Here is a 17,511-nt window from a genome sequence, read left to right as displayed (position 1 = left end):
ATTTTTTCTCTCATCATTAAAAACATTTATGAAATCATCACTTTTTTTTCCCCCAAATATTTTTTTTTTAATTTGACAGACAGAGATCCCAGGTAGGCAGAGAGGCAAGCAGAGAGAGGGGGGGAAGCAGGCTCCCCGCTAAGCAGAGAGCCCAGTGCGGGGCTTGATCCCAGGACCCTGAGATTGAGGACACTGAGCCACCCAGGTGCCCCTGAAATCATCACTTTCGATGATTACATGATATTCCCTTACATTGTATTATTTTGTTGAGTAAATCATTCTCTGTTTATTTGGCATTTGGTATTTGCAACTTTTTTGGTTAGAATTAGGTTAGAATTAGAATTTAGGCCATTCTACCTTGTGAAGCCTGGGGTTCTTGCTGTCAGTGACAGGTTTAGGAGTTGGGGCTTTGTGTTTGCTTCTGTTGTTTTGTCTATTGGCTGTGTGAGTTCGGGCAGCATTTGAAACGAGACCTTGTGCCCTCAGACTCTTGCCTTTCTGTTCTGGAGTATTTCCATACTTGTTTGCTTTTTAATTTTTTTTTTTTTTTTTTTGGTGAGTTTCTTTTAATAATCATGTGCAGGAAGAAAGATGAATGGAGACCATGGTTAGTATTGTGGCCTCTGTCTCTACATTACCATGTGGCTATCCCAGAGCTAGCCAGAATAAACACGAGTTGCATGTTAATGGATCTTTACTGGGTAATCATACTGAGCAGTTTCTAGTAAGACTATCCTAAATCGTTCTTGACAAGGTATACTATTTTTGTTTCAAATTTCTCATTTTTCTTGTAAAGCTGGGTTTAAAGTATGTTAAGGCTGAATTCATTTGTACTTGGGAATATAATGAGATCTTGTACTTTCTACTTTCAGAAAACCAGCCAAGAACAGCAGTCTGAGAAAGAAGTATGCATCCAGCATCGCCAGGGAAACCTGCTGTTTAGATATGCTTTCTGAGAAAGCACATGGCAAATGAATGTCGTCTTTGTCTCAAGTCACAGCAGCCTGGTTCTGCTAGTGACTCGTGCCGGCTGATTTGAGCTTAGTTTTAAACTCGGTTATTGAAATGGCACTGAGCACAAGACCTAAATGTTGGTTTTGTGACCCCAGGAGGCTGCTTCAACGGTATCAGCCGGTGTGACCTTGACACTGTTTTTCATTTCCTTTATTTGGCTCTGAGGCTGCTTGATCTGTGACCTCTTGGCAGCTTGCTTCTTTTAAAGCTCGTCCTTCATGACCATTTCTTTTCAGCTGTTAAAATATAGGACGATTTTTATCTCAGCCCATGGTGAGCCAGAGTGCAGACCGCGGCTTTTGCGAGTTTTGGTAGTGGTAGTATGAACAGTGAAAAGAAAGACTTGAGATGGAAATAGCTTGGTGGCGGGAGATCAGAAATGGATCCTAAGATCCACACATAGTTTCCTGGCACCTTCAACCCTGAGCTCGCTTCCCTGTGGCTTCACTAGAAGCGAGGTGATAAGCGGTCTATGTCTCCGAGCCATCGTTTCTCAAAAAGCTGTTCTGACGCAGCCTTAGTTGAGAATGATGGGTTGTCTGAGGCAAGAGGGTCCTTCCAGGGCACGTGTGCCAGCTCCTGCCAACAAGAGGCACTGTCCGGCCTTTTCTTGACCAGGTCCGGTCATTTCTGAGAGGAGGGGGGTTCCACAGTTGGGATGTAGTCCAGACGACTGCTCCAAAGCTCTGCCTGAAGATACTGTTTTTTTTTTTTTTAATTTTGCCCAAGATCTGTCTCCAGGGAACCTCTACCCATGTGTTTATTTTGATTGTTTCTCACAGAAACTGACAGTTGGGATTATCTTGGCTGTTCCATTTTACAGGTAGAGAAAGTAAGAAAGTCTCTTGCTTTTAACCACTTAGTATTATGGTGACTTGACTTGAGAAAACCTTGCCAGTCTTATGCTGACTCATTATTTCCAAGGCAAGTGAGGGAATCTTGGGTGTTCTCTGTATTCAGTGTTGCTTTGATGATTGCTGTGTGCTTTGTTCTCTCTGTAATCCAGACTATGATGGGAAAGGGACCTGCCCAATAGCAGATATTGGGTGATGCTCCATTAAGAGTACAGACTACCGTCCGACAGAACCAGATTCAGTTTTGGTCTCTGCCCCTTGCTGACTGTGTAATGCCAAATTATGGAATTCTGCAAGCGTCAAATTCCCCATCTATAGAAGGGGTTAATAATTATAGCTGTAGACTTAGTTACGATCAAATGAGATTATAATATGGAAAGAGTGATTAATGTAGTGACCAGCTAATAACAGTTAGTAAATATGTTTTCAAATGCTAACTTGAATTACTGTTGCGTTATTGTTACCGGTGTCATTACACAGCAAGGTCCTAAATCCCGCACTGTCCACCAGGTGGCGCCGTGGGGGGCTGCTGCTGCTGCTGCTGCTCCCCACCTACGCCCTGCCCTGCCCTACCTTCCCTGATGCTCTCTTGGCTCACTGGGAAGAGCAGTGTTAGCATTCTGAGGAAGGGAGGTAGGCATACAAACAATATCTCTGGCCCCTGGAGGGCTCCCCTTCTTTCCTAGGAGAAGTCTTGGGAAGAACCTCTGTGGTTGCCTTGCGGCCAGAACTGCAAGTTCTGGGAATGAGCATGTTTGTCCTGCACGTAGGGAAGCACCTTGGTGCAGGAATGGCACCATTGGGTCTGTTTGTAAAGACTGTTTCATCTTCAGTGGCTCTTCCATTTCCGTGTACATGGTGAGCAGTCTGGCTCCTCCCACTCTGTCCCCACAGTCCAGATTTCTTAGTCGATGGTCCTTGTGGTTTTATTCCAGATAAATCTGGTTGCTGTTTTTTTCCTCCTAGATATCTTCATTTCATCTAAGTTTTAAAATTTTTTGGCATAAAGTTTTGGAAGTTAAAATTTACAGTATCTGTAATTCCCAACTTGCTTTTCCTTCCCAGTATTTGTTTCTCCTTCTTCTTTTTTAGAAATCAGACTCATCAGAGGTTTTCTATTTTGTTGTTGTTGTTGTTGTTGTTGTTGTTGTTGTTAGTCATTTGAAAGAACCACCTTTTGGTTTTATTGATCCTTGCCGTTGCGCATTGGCTTTAGAATTCATGAATTTATGTTCTTACCTTTATCTGCTTTCTGTGGGTTTATTCTGGGTGTTTTTTCTTCTTTAGTTGGACAATTAAGTTTGTCAATTGTTGGTCATCTCTCTCTTCTAATATCTGCATATAAGGCTATAAAATCCCCTTTAGGTATTACTTTAAATACCTTCCACAGTTTTTGATGTGTAGTTTTTTGTTTTGTAAAGGCAGGTTTATTGAGGTTTCACTTACATACCATAGGGTTTGCTCCTTTTTAAGTGTACAGCTAGATGAGTTTTGACAGATGGATACAGTTGTAAAAACATCACCATAATGAAGATCTAGAACATTTCTATCACCTTGAAAAGTTCCCTCAAGCCTCGGTTTTTATCCCAGCAGTCTCCTTTCCTACGATGCCATGTGAATGGAATCATACAGAATCTCACCTTTTGTGTTTGGCCCTGCCATTTAGCATGTTGTTGTGAGGTCCATCCGTGTTGTTGCTGTATATGGACTGGTGCCTTCTGATTGCAGCGGGGTTGTCATTGTGTAGCTGTACCACACTGTGTCTTTCTGTTCACCAGTAATGCGGTTTTCAGGGGGAGCCAGTCAGAGTATTTTCATTCTGCACTCAGGCTGTAAATACACTAGACTATTCTGGATTTGAGGTTGTCTGGGCATTTTTTACATTTAAATTTTTATTTGGGGTTTGGCATTTTGGAAGTTTTTCCATTAGTGGGCAAGCATGTGCTCATGTGTACTTACTTCTGCCCTTCCTCCCTGTAGCAGTCTGGGGCCATTCGGGAGACAGAAACCACAAAGTAAGTTAAATAAGGGCAGTTTAATACAGGGAATTACTGCCTACGATAAAAGGGTAACTGTAAGATCTAGGGAAACTCTGTGTGCTTCCCTAGGGCTGAGGGAGCATGCCCAAGGGAGGATGAACTACCAGAGATTCCAGGTTCTGTAGAGAAAGCTGACTTCAGCCCATGGCATAACAGAGAGGATAGACCAGAGCAGGCCCGGGAGTTGTGGGCCAGCCGTAGACTTCCCTCTGCAGGTCAGGTGAGGAGGAGTGGATCTGGAGCCAGTAACATGGGTGAGCAAAGGAGGTCTGGGTGCTGGTGGGGGGCAAGAGGCCTTCAGAGCCTGGGAGCCAAGTTGGGGCTCTGGTGTCCATATCAACATGGCTGCTGAAAGGTTATGGCCAAGCCAAGGCTTCAAGTCTCAGAGAAACTAGGTTCTGGGCTGTCACTGGGCCACACTTCACCAACCGTCCTCACATCCATACTACCAGCCCCTGTGCCTGAGACTCAAGAGAGCCTCTTCCTGCCTGCACTGTCCCTCCAGCCTCTCTGCTGAGAAAATTGAATGTCACACGTACTTCAAAGAAGTGCCTCAAGTGCCATCGTTCACCTCAGAGCATTTATCATAGAGAAAGTGCATTCAGAGCCGAGAGGCAATAAATTGGGGACCAATGACCTCCCCTGTTCTTTCTCCGAGAAATGCCCTCAGATCAAAAGCGGTACTACCCGCATGCTCGCGCTGTCCACAGACACTTCACGAGGGGACAGGGATTTATGAAAATCAGAACTTACAAAGAATATGTTTGTAGACACATGTAAATTTCACATTCATCATGATCTGTTGCCACACACGTCATGCTGCCGTCCCTGTCCCCACCGTTTCCGGTCAGGAGAGACTTGACTGTTCTGTCAGACCTCAGGGTGAAGGCGGTTTCTTTCTTTCTTTTTTTTTTTTTTTTAAAGATTTTATTTATTTATTTGACAGAGAGATCACAAGTAGACAGAGAGGCAGGCAGAGAGAGAGAGGGAAGCAGGCTCCCTGCTGAGCAGAGAGCCCGACGCGGGGCTCGATCCCAGGACCCCGGGATCATGACCTGAGCCGAAAGCAGAGGCTTTAACCCACTGAGCCACCCAGGCGCCCCTGGTTTCTTTCTTCATGCTACTTGCTCATTACAGAAAACATTTAAGATACAAATTTCGAAGAAAGTTGCATACCAGAAAAGCTAAGTGTTGTTTTGTTGTTGTTGTTGTTTTTAAAGCTAAGTGTTTTTAACTCCAAGCTTAGATGAGCTAATACTAGGAATTTGGTGCTCATCCTTTCTGAAACAAAAAACTAGGACACGTGGTCTTTACAAAGAATTTTTTCTGGTTTGTAAATTTTCACACATGTGAAAAATATTATCATGGCATAAATTAAAGCACATTTGATTATCCATACCCAACTAAACACTTGTTGAAAAGAATAAAGGGCCGTCTCAGAATACCAAGAACATACACATACTAATGCTTTTATAGCATAAGGAATAAAGCCATCTTTTGTACATAGTCTTAAATCAGAAAAATAAAAGAAAAAATGATAAAAATTCCTATTTAGCAGTTATGTGTTTTTGCATAATTGGAAGTCTTACGTGCACCGCCCCCCCCACACACACACCCCTACAGCTCTGACCTTATGTTTCTGACACTGCAGGGGGCTCAGGTTCCCAAGACTCGATGGTCATTACAGAAGGTTGGGACATGTTTTGCAGGTAGAACTAGTTTGCTTTTCTTACAGAATTCTTTTATTTCCCCCCTGAAGGATATTGAGAGACTATTTCTTTGTGGGTATTTAGGTTGTAAATCTCTGACACTTCATTACGTGGGAGTACCCAGCAGTAGGGCTCACAGAGGTTTTATATACTTTTCAGAAATTAAGCACTGTTCCCTTACAAGTTTTCCCACATCAGAAAGTCCAAATTGTAAAAATCCAGGCCTGCAAAGTAACTTACTCAGAGAGCTTTGCTGCATTCTCAACTAGTTTTCTGTAAACATTTCATTCTTTAGGTGTATTTAAATTGGACCTTCTTTAGTCTGAGATACCTTTCAAGACTGCCTTTATTAAATGAAGTGAGATCAATTTGTATTTTAGCTTTCATTTTGCTTGGGATTCTTTGGGCTTCTTTCATTTGGCAAGATGAGAGAAAGAGGCCTGGCCTGTTTGTTATCTTGGAAATTTCCAGCCCATGAAAGCGTACAGAGGCCCAGCTTGCCGGGATTCTTAGGTGACTAGCTAGCTCTTTTCCTGAATTATTAAGCTACATTAAAACAGCAACTTGGCGCAGTTTGTGTTTTAGGTTTTCATATCTTTTGAAAGATTAATATCCTCACAAGAATGATGATAGGTTGGATGTCTCCTTTCTGGTGGCAGGAGCGTCACACTCTGCTCTATTCTTGTACTCCACCTTCTTTAGACAGTTTCCATTATTCTAGATTAGGTGTTCACTAACTTCCTGAAAGTTTTCCTCCCACAATTTAGCTTCCTTCAGTGTGAAATTTGTAAACCAACATAGAGCTGCTCTTAAAAGAATTTTTCTTAAAGAGCTATCATAGGCAACCAAGAGTAGAGTTCATTTTTATGTCCATTTTTCCTTGTAGATTTATTGCAGTCATGACACTGGATATGCTGTTCCTTTTGATTTTGGGGTGCATGGGTCCGTTTGGAGTGATTGACATCATCTTACTTAACAAGCATATGTTATACTCTTAGGTTTATTTATTGATTACATATTTCCAAAGCTTCTTGAGGGAACTGAAAAAAAGTATCATTTTCAAATAAAGATTAGGGATATGTTTCTTTATTAAATATTTATTGAGAACTCTTTTCTGCTGGCCTGACTCTCTGAAAAGATATTAGAGGTAGTTCTTGCTCTTAAATAGCTCCCACTTTAGGGAAAGGAAAAGGTAATTGGCGAGAGGGAAGAATTAGAGCGTGTGCTGGACTGGAAGGTTGAATGGGCATTCCCTAAACTGAGGACAGGATTATATTCAGCAGATGCCCAGAGGTGTGAAAAAAATACGGTGCTTGAAGGGATTTTGAGTAGCCAGTAGTAATACTGACAGATGAACCCCTAAGTCCTCTCATGTACTCATTTTATTAATCTCCGGTATCTCAGGTGCACTAGATACTTGAAATAACAAGATTTGCAGGTCATTCAGAAAAAATTCTACAATTCAGACTTTGTTCTGAATTAGAATGAGTGCTCCTTCTTTTAATATACTGTAAATGTATATTAAAAAAGGGCAAGATCTTCCTCCCAGAGATGACCACAAGGTTTCTTCCTTCCCTCAACTCCTGTAGTGCATGCTTCCTCCACACGAGGCTGGCTCACGCTTTGCAGTCGGACGTGCTGGGGCTCATAGCCTAACCCCAGCACTTACACTTACTGGCTTTGGGGCCATGAGCAAATTCCTGTATTTCTCTAAGCCTCAGTGTCTGCCTCTCTCAAGAGGGATATACTCCCACTCATTTCGTGGACCATTCTGCAGATTACACACAATAATGCATGTGAAGTGCTGAGCACATAGCATTCAACTCAGGGTGGCTCCGATCACAGTCATGAGTCATGTGACACTGTGGCTTAGCTTGTTTCGTGACTTAACCTGCCTTGTTTAGCTCTCCGTGTAGTGTACAGGGATTCTGCTGTATACTTCCTGTGCCATCCACAGCTGTACTCACCCCCCACCTCTGCCAACCCGACGCCTGCCCCAGCCAGGCCTGGCACGGTGTCTGACAGCGAGCAGGTACTCCCTACATCTTTGTAACTAAAGATGCAATGCCAGGTAGCAGCCATGCGGTGCCTCTTAAGATCCATTATACTTCGGTGTTGGGGGTATGAATGTTCCTTATGGGTTCTTGCTGTGGAAAGCCAGAGGCATGATGGTAGGGGAAAAAATCTGATTCTGCTCAAAACTTTTTTTTAACCTTTGACCAAAGACTGTTATAAAACTCACAGAACAAAAACAACAAAATCAGGAGCATTGTGATTTTCAGAGTGAGTTGTGAAAGTTCATGCCAGAACAGAGTTGGAGTAAATTCTAGGCATGTAAAAGCCCTACTTCAGAAATTAATTTTGTCATGTAAATCGAGGGATGATTTTTGATAAATCACAAAAAACTAACAATATGCGAGTAATAAACTTTGTATTATACTGAAACCCCATTATTAAAAAAAAAAACACTTTTGCTCTTTGGGCTTCTGTGTGTGCCATTTATCAGATGGCATCCTTGTTACACAGACACACGCGTGGTGGGCGCTGTGCCTCTGGGCCGGGGGCTCCCTGGGTGCGGCCTTCAGGCTGTTTGAAGCCAGTCTGCGGCCCGCGTGAGAGCTTGTGTCATTCCATCAGGAGCCTGCCTCGAGCCAAATTTCTTTGTCTTACCCCGGCTTACGGTCTGTGTTTCATTCCAGTCTTCTTGGTTAATATCTGCCGCTCTGTTTTCTTTGGTTGGAATTCCGAGAACAGGTCCGTGGATTGATTTTAAGTCCTCATAAGCCCAAAGTGGGATCGAAGTAATTATTGGTACTAGGTTTTGCGTCAGGAAGATTTTACGAGGGGCTGAATGAAGCGTAATTCGGCATGACCATAATTTGAATCAGAGGAAATTTCCTGTTAAACTTCTCACAGGATTCATTTAAGCAGCAGGATGTGTTGAAATCGAACGGCCTTATACCGACCTCGCCCACACAGCTTTACGTGGCTGTCCGCTTGCTTGCTTGACTACCTTCTCACTCATCCACTGGGAGATGACTGCAGCCCCTGAGAATCTGATTCGAGTCACCTCTCCAGTCTAGGATCCACTCCTGGGTAGAGACAGGTTCACATCAAGAAAGGAGAAGTATTTCTTTCTTTCCTTTTTTTTTTTTTAAGATTTTATTTATTTATTTGACAGACAGAGACCACAAGTAGGCAGAGAGGCAGAGAGAGCGGGGGGAAGCAGGCTCCCTGCTGAGCAGAGAGCCTGATGCGGGGCTCGATCCCAGGACCCTGGGATCATGACCTGAGCCGAAGGCAGAGGCTTAACCCACTGAGCCACCCAGGCGCCCCAAGGAGAAGTATTTCTGATGGAGCCAAATCAGTGTCCTAGATGCTTCTGACTGACCCTGGTCCGTCTTCTCTTGCACTTTTGCTTAGTCTCTAGTGGCTGGTGTCGAAAGTACGGTATGGCATGTTGGTGGCATCCTTTGACTATCAAGCTTCCTTGTCATCTTGCCAAATTCCAAAGGCGTGTGTGCTTTCCTCGTTCTGGGCCACCGTAAAACCATCACCTGTGACAGGGCACCAGCCTGACTCACCTGTCCAGAAGGGATGACGTGTCTGAGAAATCTGGTTGTGATACTGGATGCAGAATTATAAGTACGCAAGGGTAGTGTGTGCAGAATTGAAGTTTGTCCTTAAATACTTTGATAAGTCTCTCAAGTGGTTTTCTGGGGACACTGCATGACTCTGGTTGTATAGTAGACTTCTGAGGTGAGTTTTCAGCGGCAGAGGAGCCGAACTTTGAACCCTGCACCCGGATACGGGCCAGACCCATTTGTTCATGATGGGCCTTGTTGCTGGGGCAGGATGAAGCTCTGCTCTACATTTTATTGTGTTTAGTTCAGCTTAACTCTGCTCGTGCAAGACGGGCTGTCACTCTGATTCCCGTGAGTTATCGCGTGCTTAAGCCAGATCTCGGCTGTTCTCTAGGCTGGTTGACACAGTGTAATTCAGAGTTTCAGAGTGGCTAAGGCTACTTGAGAAGAAAGCAGTTTCCATCAGCCTTCTCTATTCATGTATCCATGTATTTATAGAGCTGGGAATCCATAATGCTGGGAATCTGAGGATTTTGCTGTGGTCTGGCCTGGAGGAAACAAGCCAGATGCATCAGACTTGGGGTGTCTCCCACAGAGCTCACTAGAGGCCCCTCTGTGTGTGTCCTGCACCATATTGTGAGCTTATCAGGTCAGTTCTTAGAGCAACAGAGCTACTGTTTATATTACTTGCACATTTTCCCAAAAAGGGTTTATTTATTTTTTAAAGATTTTATTTATTTGACAAAGAGAAACACAGTGAGGGGGGAACACAAGCAGGGGGAGTGGGAGAGGGAGAAGCGCACTTCCTGTTGAGCAGGAAGCCCGATGCAGGGCTCGATCCCAGGACCCTGGGATCGAGTCCTGGGCGCAAAGCAGACGCTTAACGACTGAGCCACCCAGTCACCCCTACATTACTTATGCATTTTCCCCATTTTCCAAAAAAGGACTTAATGTTGTAGCTCCCAAGGGCAGAGCACCCATGGGACCCGGGGCCACGTGACCCAGAGCCAGCACTCTTACCCCGAAACCTCACTGCTTCCCCAGCACATGCTGCCTTTTACATTCGTGTTGCCCAGCTGCGTTCCTGGCCCAGCAGAGCTGCCGGTAAGGTTGGTTGATTCAATCTGAATGCTGTCCGGCAGCCTCGGATGGGGTTACCGCCCCTCAGCAGCGATGACTGGCACCTAGTTGGCCCTTGCATAGTTTTACTTGAGGAAAGGTAGTGAGGTAGACAGTGTTATTCCCATTTTATGGTTGAGAAAACCTGATCCCAGAGAAGTTAGGCGACTTGCCTGAAGTCACCCATCATCACTAGTGGTGGCACTTTTGAAATCAAGGGCCATCAGATATATTTAATGTCAGCCAAATTTGTAATTCTTCTGGTCTTCCTGTGTGTTTCACTAACATGGGCCTGTTTCCAGAAACGCTTGGGGGTCATGCTTACGGTTTTTCCAGTTCCTTGCTGTATCAACTTTGGGCAGATTGCTTGCCTGCTCATCCTCGTTGACCTCATTTGTAAAAGGAGGAGTATCAGGTGGGTTAATCTGTGCAGACACCTGCTTAGCTCAGTGCCGAGCGCATGGCGTACACTCAGGTAATGAACGTTTGGCCCCGTGTCTAAGTGTAGAATCCGGTAGTAGGACAGCGTCGTATCCAGCGCAACAGGGTGAGGCTGGGGTTCAGACTAAGCTAGCGCCCACCTGAGGATACAGCGTGTGTCCAGAGAGCACAGCCTTGAAGAGGACACTCACCTGCACGTGCGTCGTTGCCTTTGCGTGCTCAGACAGCAGACAGGGTGCAGGGTGATGGTGAACGGAGTCGAGGTGTTCGTTAGACAGTGGTGACCGCGCCCAGATTCCGGGCCTGTCCATGTCCGTTTACTCCAGACTGATGTGTTGATTAGCGTCTGAGTGGTCAGCGGATTCTAAATAACCATGGTTAAGAGGCTTATTTTAGTTTCTCCTCCCTCTGTGACCTCTCTCAGGAAGTGCGCAGAAAATCGCCGTGCTTGGTCCATTCTCTTCGGCACAGTACACCTTCTTAGGAGCCTGTAGCTCTGGGCTGGGCATTTGTCTTGTCCAGAAGGATCACATCGTCTTCTTTTGATCACCTCATTCTACCAGAGTAGTAGTTCTCTTTCATTGCAACAAAAAATCAAAGTGGACGTGCCTGGGAAGGATGACTAAGCCAGGATCGGAGACCTGCTCCTTACCAGTCAGTATCAAACACAGAAATGGGAATCAAGGGAGCAGAGACTTCCTTTGATTTCAGGAGAATGTTGAGAGGAATAGAAGCTCTCTAAGGGCAGCACGCACTCCCTGGGTCCCCTCTGCATCTCACCCGGAGCCCTGTTGCACGCGGTGGTGCTCGGGAAGCTTGCTTCTTGGTGTCCGTGGCTTCCATTATTATTTGGCCGGGAACAAAGGGCAGTTTGTTCTTTCCCTCAACCAGTTTAACACATAATGTAGTGAACAAGACAAAGTCATTGCCCTCGTAGAACTTTCGTCCTAGTAAGAGACACAACAAGTAAAATAAAAGTCAAAATGATTGATTACAAGGTGCCGTGATCATTTTGAAGGAAGTAAACTAGGGGCTGAGAGAACAAGGCATGGAGGGGAGGCGACCTTTCTAGAGAAGATGCTCAGGGAGGGCTTGGTCAGATTCTCTGAGGAGTTGCCCTGTGAGGTAAGGCCTAAAGGAGAAGGAAGAACTGGGGACGAGCCATCCGGGCAGAAGGATCAGTCACTGTGTAGTCACTAAGGCCAGAAAGAGTGTGGTTTGTTTGAGGATTTGAAGTAAAGGGTGGCTAGAGGGTCCTGAGCAAAGGGGAGAGTGGCAGGTGATGAAGTTCGTGGGGACAGTGGGACCAGAGATGGAGGGCCTCCGTAGCCCTGGTGCATTATTGGATTTTATGCTAAGTGCAGCAGGAAACCTAGGGGGATGTGATCTGGTTCGTTTCTGTATTTTTAATTATGCTTGTTGCTGTGAGATGCTGGCAGCCTGGATTGAAGGGTTGGATTCGAGTTATGTCCATGTTTTAGAGATATGGGCAGGGGTGGTGAGGGGAAGGAAGAATCAGGGATGATTCTGGGCACCTGGTGGAATGGCGGTACCACTCCTGAGATGGGGCAGACCGGATGTGAGAACTGGTTTGGGGGTGAGGGAACGGATTAAGGTGCCGGATTTCCATGAGCTGATCCAGGGCCCCCGTGTGCAGTAGGATCTGCCCCTGGATGCATGAGCCTGGTGTGCAGAGGAGAATGCTGCTCTGGAGCCGTACTGTGTGGGAGTCGCAGTACAGAGAGGATGTGTAAATGCCTGGGGGCAGAAAGGTCCTGAAAGGTGGTACTTCCTGCCGCCACTGTAAGCAGCTCAAGCTCCCTGCACATTTGCTCCTTCAGAAAGCTGGCTCGCAGAACCGGAGCACCGCAGGTGCTCCACGGCAAGGCGTCCGTTTGAAATATATTTATGCTCCCAAGGACCAGGAAGGTGAGATGCTACTTTTGGTGCCACGGAACCATTCTCTGAGCTTGTTTACAGAAAAATCCATATCTGGAGTGTGACCGAGGCTTTAGTGGTGACTGACTGGCTGTGTCCTAATGGGCCAGGTGTAACATAAGCCCAGAGCCTTAGAGCAAGTAAAGTAGTCTGAAGGTGGCGGAGGTACAGCAAGGGTGCTCGTTGCCTCCAGATTAGATCAAGGGCGGAAGCTGCAAAGAAATTGGACACCTCGAAGCCGACCGGAGACAGGCAGCAATTACTTTATGAGAGTTTTGCTGTGCGGAATAAGAGGAGGTTGTGGAATGATGGTCATCAGAGTTGAGGAATTACAAGAAATACTCGAGTAGCTTCTTTAGCGAGCAGAATCCTCACCTCCCAGAGAGTGAGTGTGAGCGAGTTGCTCGTGACTTCTAACCTTTAACTGGTGATTCCAATGCTTACGATCCATGGGTCCTACAGAGAGAAACCCTGAGTGTAAGAAGACCTGAGGTCATCTTGGCAGCCCGCTAAGGGTGGCAGCCGGGGGTGGGGGGCGGGGATGGGCGCGGAGGCCTGGCGGGCAGGGGGGGCTTGTCTCAAGCTGCAGAACAAGCCCGAGAGCCAGGGCCGCTCCCCTGACCTTGATGTCTTCATCCTGCAGTGACGCTTCGTCCTGACGAAGAGCGGGCCTCCCAATTCCCAGCTCCCCTCCCTTCACTGAGGGTTTTCTTTCCTTTCCCCTGACACCCTCTCGTGTAAGAGTAACCTTCTGATTGACCAAGTTCATTCTCCAGTGTCTCTCTCGCCTCCTAAAATGCAAGCTTCACAAGGGCAGTGATACTTGGTTTTTAGTTCTCTTATCCTGGGTGCCTTAGGCAGCGCCTGGCCCATGGTAGGTGTTCAGTGCATATTTGACGGGTGTGTGGATGAAAAATATTTTGTTAAACTATAAATAAGTTAACAGATGTTGTAGGAAAATGCCGACCCTTACACATTGTTAGCCCGAAATAGAGTAGAATATTTTCTTTTTTACTTGTGTGATTCTGGCTTGGATCAGAACAGTATGTTTATGGGAGATTCATTAGAGACTTTTCAAAATATTAGTAATAACAGCAGTAGTAATGACAGCAACAATAGCAGGTATTAGTAACTGTGGTGGTGAGTCCGGCTTATGGAATGCTTCCTGTCTGCGAAATGCATACCCCATGAGGTTCTGCGCTGAAAACCTCACACCCGTTACCCAACCTGGTCCTCGTGAGAGCCGAAAATGGCGGAACGGGGGTCTCTTCTCCAGAGGAGGACGCGAGGCTCAGAGGTGAAGTCACTCATCCAGGGTCGCACAGCCACTAGAGACGCCCCATCTGGGATCTTTTTTTTTTTTTTTTTAAAGATTTTATTTATTTATTTGTTAGAGAGAGAGAGAGAGAGAGCATGACCACAGGCAGACAGAGTGGTAGGCAGAGGCAGAGGGAGAAGCAGGCTCCCCGCCGAGCAAGGAGCCCGATGCAGGACTCGATCCCAGGACGCTGGGATCATGACCTGAGCAGAAGGCAGCCGCTTAACCAACTGAGCCACCCAGGTGTCCCCCCATCTGGGATCTTAAAGATTAATACTTCAACTCCCAGTAACACTCGGTGTTAGGTTTGGGGCAATTTCTTTTTGGAGGAGGAACTGAAAAGGCTAAAAATGAGGCGAGCATTGCTCTTTGGAGAGTTCCCAGCCCAGAACACCCTCCAGCTGGTCTGAAACACAGGCTGGAAAGGAGATGTGGTTTTACGGGTGCAGCTTTCCAGCATCCCACCCCCTCGGCTCTGTATTCCCACATCACAAAGAGCCTTTCGTCTTGAACTGTTGGGCTTTTCTTGCTTCTCAGACCACCTCCCTGAAGCAGGCCAAGGCAAATTCCTGTGGCGACAGGGCACTAAACCATTCCTGGGGAGGCCACAGTAGTCCTTCCCCCTCGGTCGCACCCCACCCTGGAGAGGAAGGGCAGACAGAGGCTCCTTCACCCCCTTCCCACACCACTTCCCTGCTGAGGCCTCAGGAAGGGGCTGGGGGACACAGGGACTCCATAAATGTCTCTCCGAAGATGTGAGTGGGCCTTTGAGTTCTTGGAACACTGCACCTATTAGACTGGTTTAAGCTCACAGTTAATCACCACCTGCTGTGGACAATGGCGGCTTTCATTCCCACCCCTGCCAGCCAGGACGGGCCTTGCTCGGACTCGGCGACACTCCATGCACGGCGGCGAAACCACTCGCCCCACAGCAGCAGTCACGGGGTGAACATGAGCACACTCCTGGGCTCTGGTAAAGAGAGAGGCTTGTGACACGCGCTGCCGTCTTTAAGGACACGCTGCAGCGGGCATGTGCCAGCATCTCGACAGCCACGATCTCATTTAATTCTCATGGTAAGCACCATGAGGCATGGCTGTCCCACTTCCATAGGGGAGGACGGCCTGGAGAGACGGGTGACTTGCCAGAGTCTCAGCATTTGCAAGAGGCAGAGCCATGTTTTCATTACAGATTGAGTCGGTTCTCAAACCTGGGCTTTGTGAGTCTGCTCGTCTGTGATTCCAGTTAGGGGCCAGAACTCTGGAGCCTCACTGCCTGGGTCTGAACAGTGATCCTGCCACTTTCTAGCCAGGAGACACTGGGCAGGTTACTTCCCAGCCCTCTTCCTTGTTCCTCTGTAACACGGGAATAATAATATATGCAAATCTTCATAGGGTTGTTGCCAGGATTAAATGAACGGATGTGTGTAGAGCATAGAGCATCCGGCACACAGAAAGCACTGTGTAAGTGCTGGCTCTTATTATTAGTTTATACATCAAGTCCTGCTGTTCCCCTGGATGATGGAAACTTAATCGCAGAGGTTTCCAACTGTCCTTCCCACTCCCCGCCCAAGGCTTACGTCTCGTTCTCGAGATGCTCGTGTAGGTAACGCGTACAAAGCACTTCCGGGGTGCCGGTGTCTGGTTAGCACCCAGTAAGTGTTAGTGATGACCAGTGTGGCCGTACTTAAGTCACTAGGGGGCGGTGGGGGGACAGCATCTGATCCTCAGGGAGCATCCACTCTCCCTGGTGTGGGACCCAAACAGAGACACGGTCACCATCCAGAGGCTCGTCTCCCGGGTAGGACAAGAACTAGGGGCAAGCATTATTTTGCGTACACCAAGAGGCTGTTACTTTTATTTTTTTTTAATATTTTATTTATTTATTTGACAGAGATCAAAAGTAGGCAGAGAGGCAGGCAGAGAGAGAGAGAGGAGGAAGCAGGCTCTCTGCGGAGCAGGGCCCGATGCAGAACTTGATCCCAGGATCCAGAGATCATGACCTGAGCCGAAGACAGAGGCCTAACCCACTGAGCCACCCAGGCGCCCCGTGGCTCTTACTTTAATGCCCTAACAATGCATCAATAACGTAATTCACTGAAAGGATAGGAGAGATGAAAATATTACTGGTTAAGTTCTTGGTCAAGGCAGAGTAAGTCAGAGAAATTAGCGCTTAGAACTTGTCTAGGGATAAATTGTGTCCAAAGAGCTTGGGGCGTACCATTCGCGAATGAATTGTCACTTTCCAACCGCCTCCAGCCCAGACTCTGGGAAGACCCTTCCCTTCCGGGTGCCCAGACCGCTTGGGCTTCTCGGCTGTTCTGTGCTGACCTGGGCTTTGTCGTGACCATACTTTCCACTTCTTCTAGCTTAAGAGTTGGACAGTGGAGGACCTTCAGAAGAGGCTCCTGGCCCTCGACCCCATGATGGAGCAAGAGATTGAAGAGATCCGGCAGAAGTACCAGTCCAAGAGGCAGCCCATCCTGGACGCCATTGAGGCTAAGAAACGGCGGCAACAAAACTTCTGAGGGAGGGAGGCCCGGCACGCCTGCCCGCGCCCCAGCTTCGGTGACCTCGGGCCGCTCGGGCTGTCCGCCGACGCTCCTGCCCCGTCGTCCCTCCACAGCACCTTCACCTTCGTGAGCTCAGGAAGTGCGCCGGTGGGAAGGGCTGCCCCGTCAGCGTGCTGCCTCGCGCGTGTATTTAAGTCAGTCAGAGTATCTCACAGGACTTGTATCGGCGCTTTTAAACTCAGAGTTTTAAACCCCAGGAACAGACACTCCAGGGTGTGATAGCTGGGAAAGTGTTACATGTTGTCTTGACTTTCTTCTCCCAATAGCTTTCAACTGTTCTTTCTGGAAGACTTTTTAAAAATATATAAATATGCACATATATATATAAATTATAACTGGATTCCCCACCGAGTGTGGTGGCATCTCTGTACAGGTACAGTTTTAAACAGTTGGGTTCTTTTCTGTAAGATTATGGTACTGTGGGACAGGAGGGCAGGGGACGCCGGGAGGCTGTCAGGGTCACTCTGCTCCCAGGACCCAAGCTCACCCTTCTGCAGGGCTGCATTTAAAAATTTAGGTTTGGGCCAGTTCTTCCCCAGGGTTTCAGCCTTGTGTGGGTCATCTCTGCCTTCTGGAGCTGTGGACCACGTCCGAGGGACAGCCTTGAGAGTCTGTGTTTACTTCTTGAGTCCCAGGAGAAGCCTGGCATCCTCTTTGCAAATGGCCCCTTGTGGCTTCAATGCCTTTCATCCATCTGCTCTCTCCCGACCGCCTCGAGTCACAGCACAGATACTGCCCAGTGCCTTAAGAGGAGAAGTGACCCAGTGCGGGGACGGGCCTGCCAGGACCTCTCCACACACACGGGGCTCTGTGCAGTCTGCAGAAGGGAAGGTGTGTCCAGAGTCCTCATTGTTCATGCGAAGATCGCACGGGGCACCTTGCTCCACATTCCTTACAGACAGGGGTAGAGGGCATTGTTTTTGTG

At 47.2% G+C, this 17,511-nt stretch overlaps 1 protein-coding gene across 4 annotated transcripts in view; it reads left to right on the top strand.

Annotated features, from left to right (window-relative positions):
- STK4 (serine/threonine kinase 4) overlaps positions 1-16,593 on the top strand; it is a 90,144-nt gene extending 73,551 nt beyond the window's left edge. For all 4 annotated transcript variants that reach the window (XM_032838636.1, XM_032838638.1, XM_032838637.1 and 1 more), the window contains one exon: positions 16,383-16,593. In XM_032838636.1, the coding sequence (XP_032694527.1) occupies positions 16,383-16,541 (159 nt within the window). In that variant the 3' untranslated portion in view covers positions 16,542-16,593. The remainder of the gene's footprint in view (positions 1-16,382) is intronic.
- The last annotated feature ends 918 nt before the right edge of the window (positions 16,594-17,511 follow it).

This window comes from Lontra canadensis, unplaced genomic scaffold (genome assembly GCF_010015895.1).
Source record: "Lontra canadensis isolate GAN:19392208 unplaced genomic scaffold, GSC_riverotter_1.0 scaffold105, whole genome shotgun sequence".
Lineage (NCBI taxonomy): Eukaryota > Metazoa > Chordata > Mammalia > Carnivora > Mustelidae > Lontra > Lontra canadensis.
The sequence above is the reverse complement of the archived record's forward strand: the minus strand, read 5'-3'. Positions and strand labels throughout refer to the sequence as shown.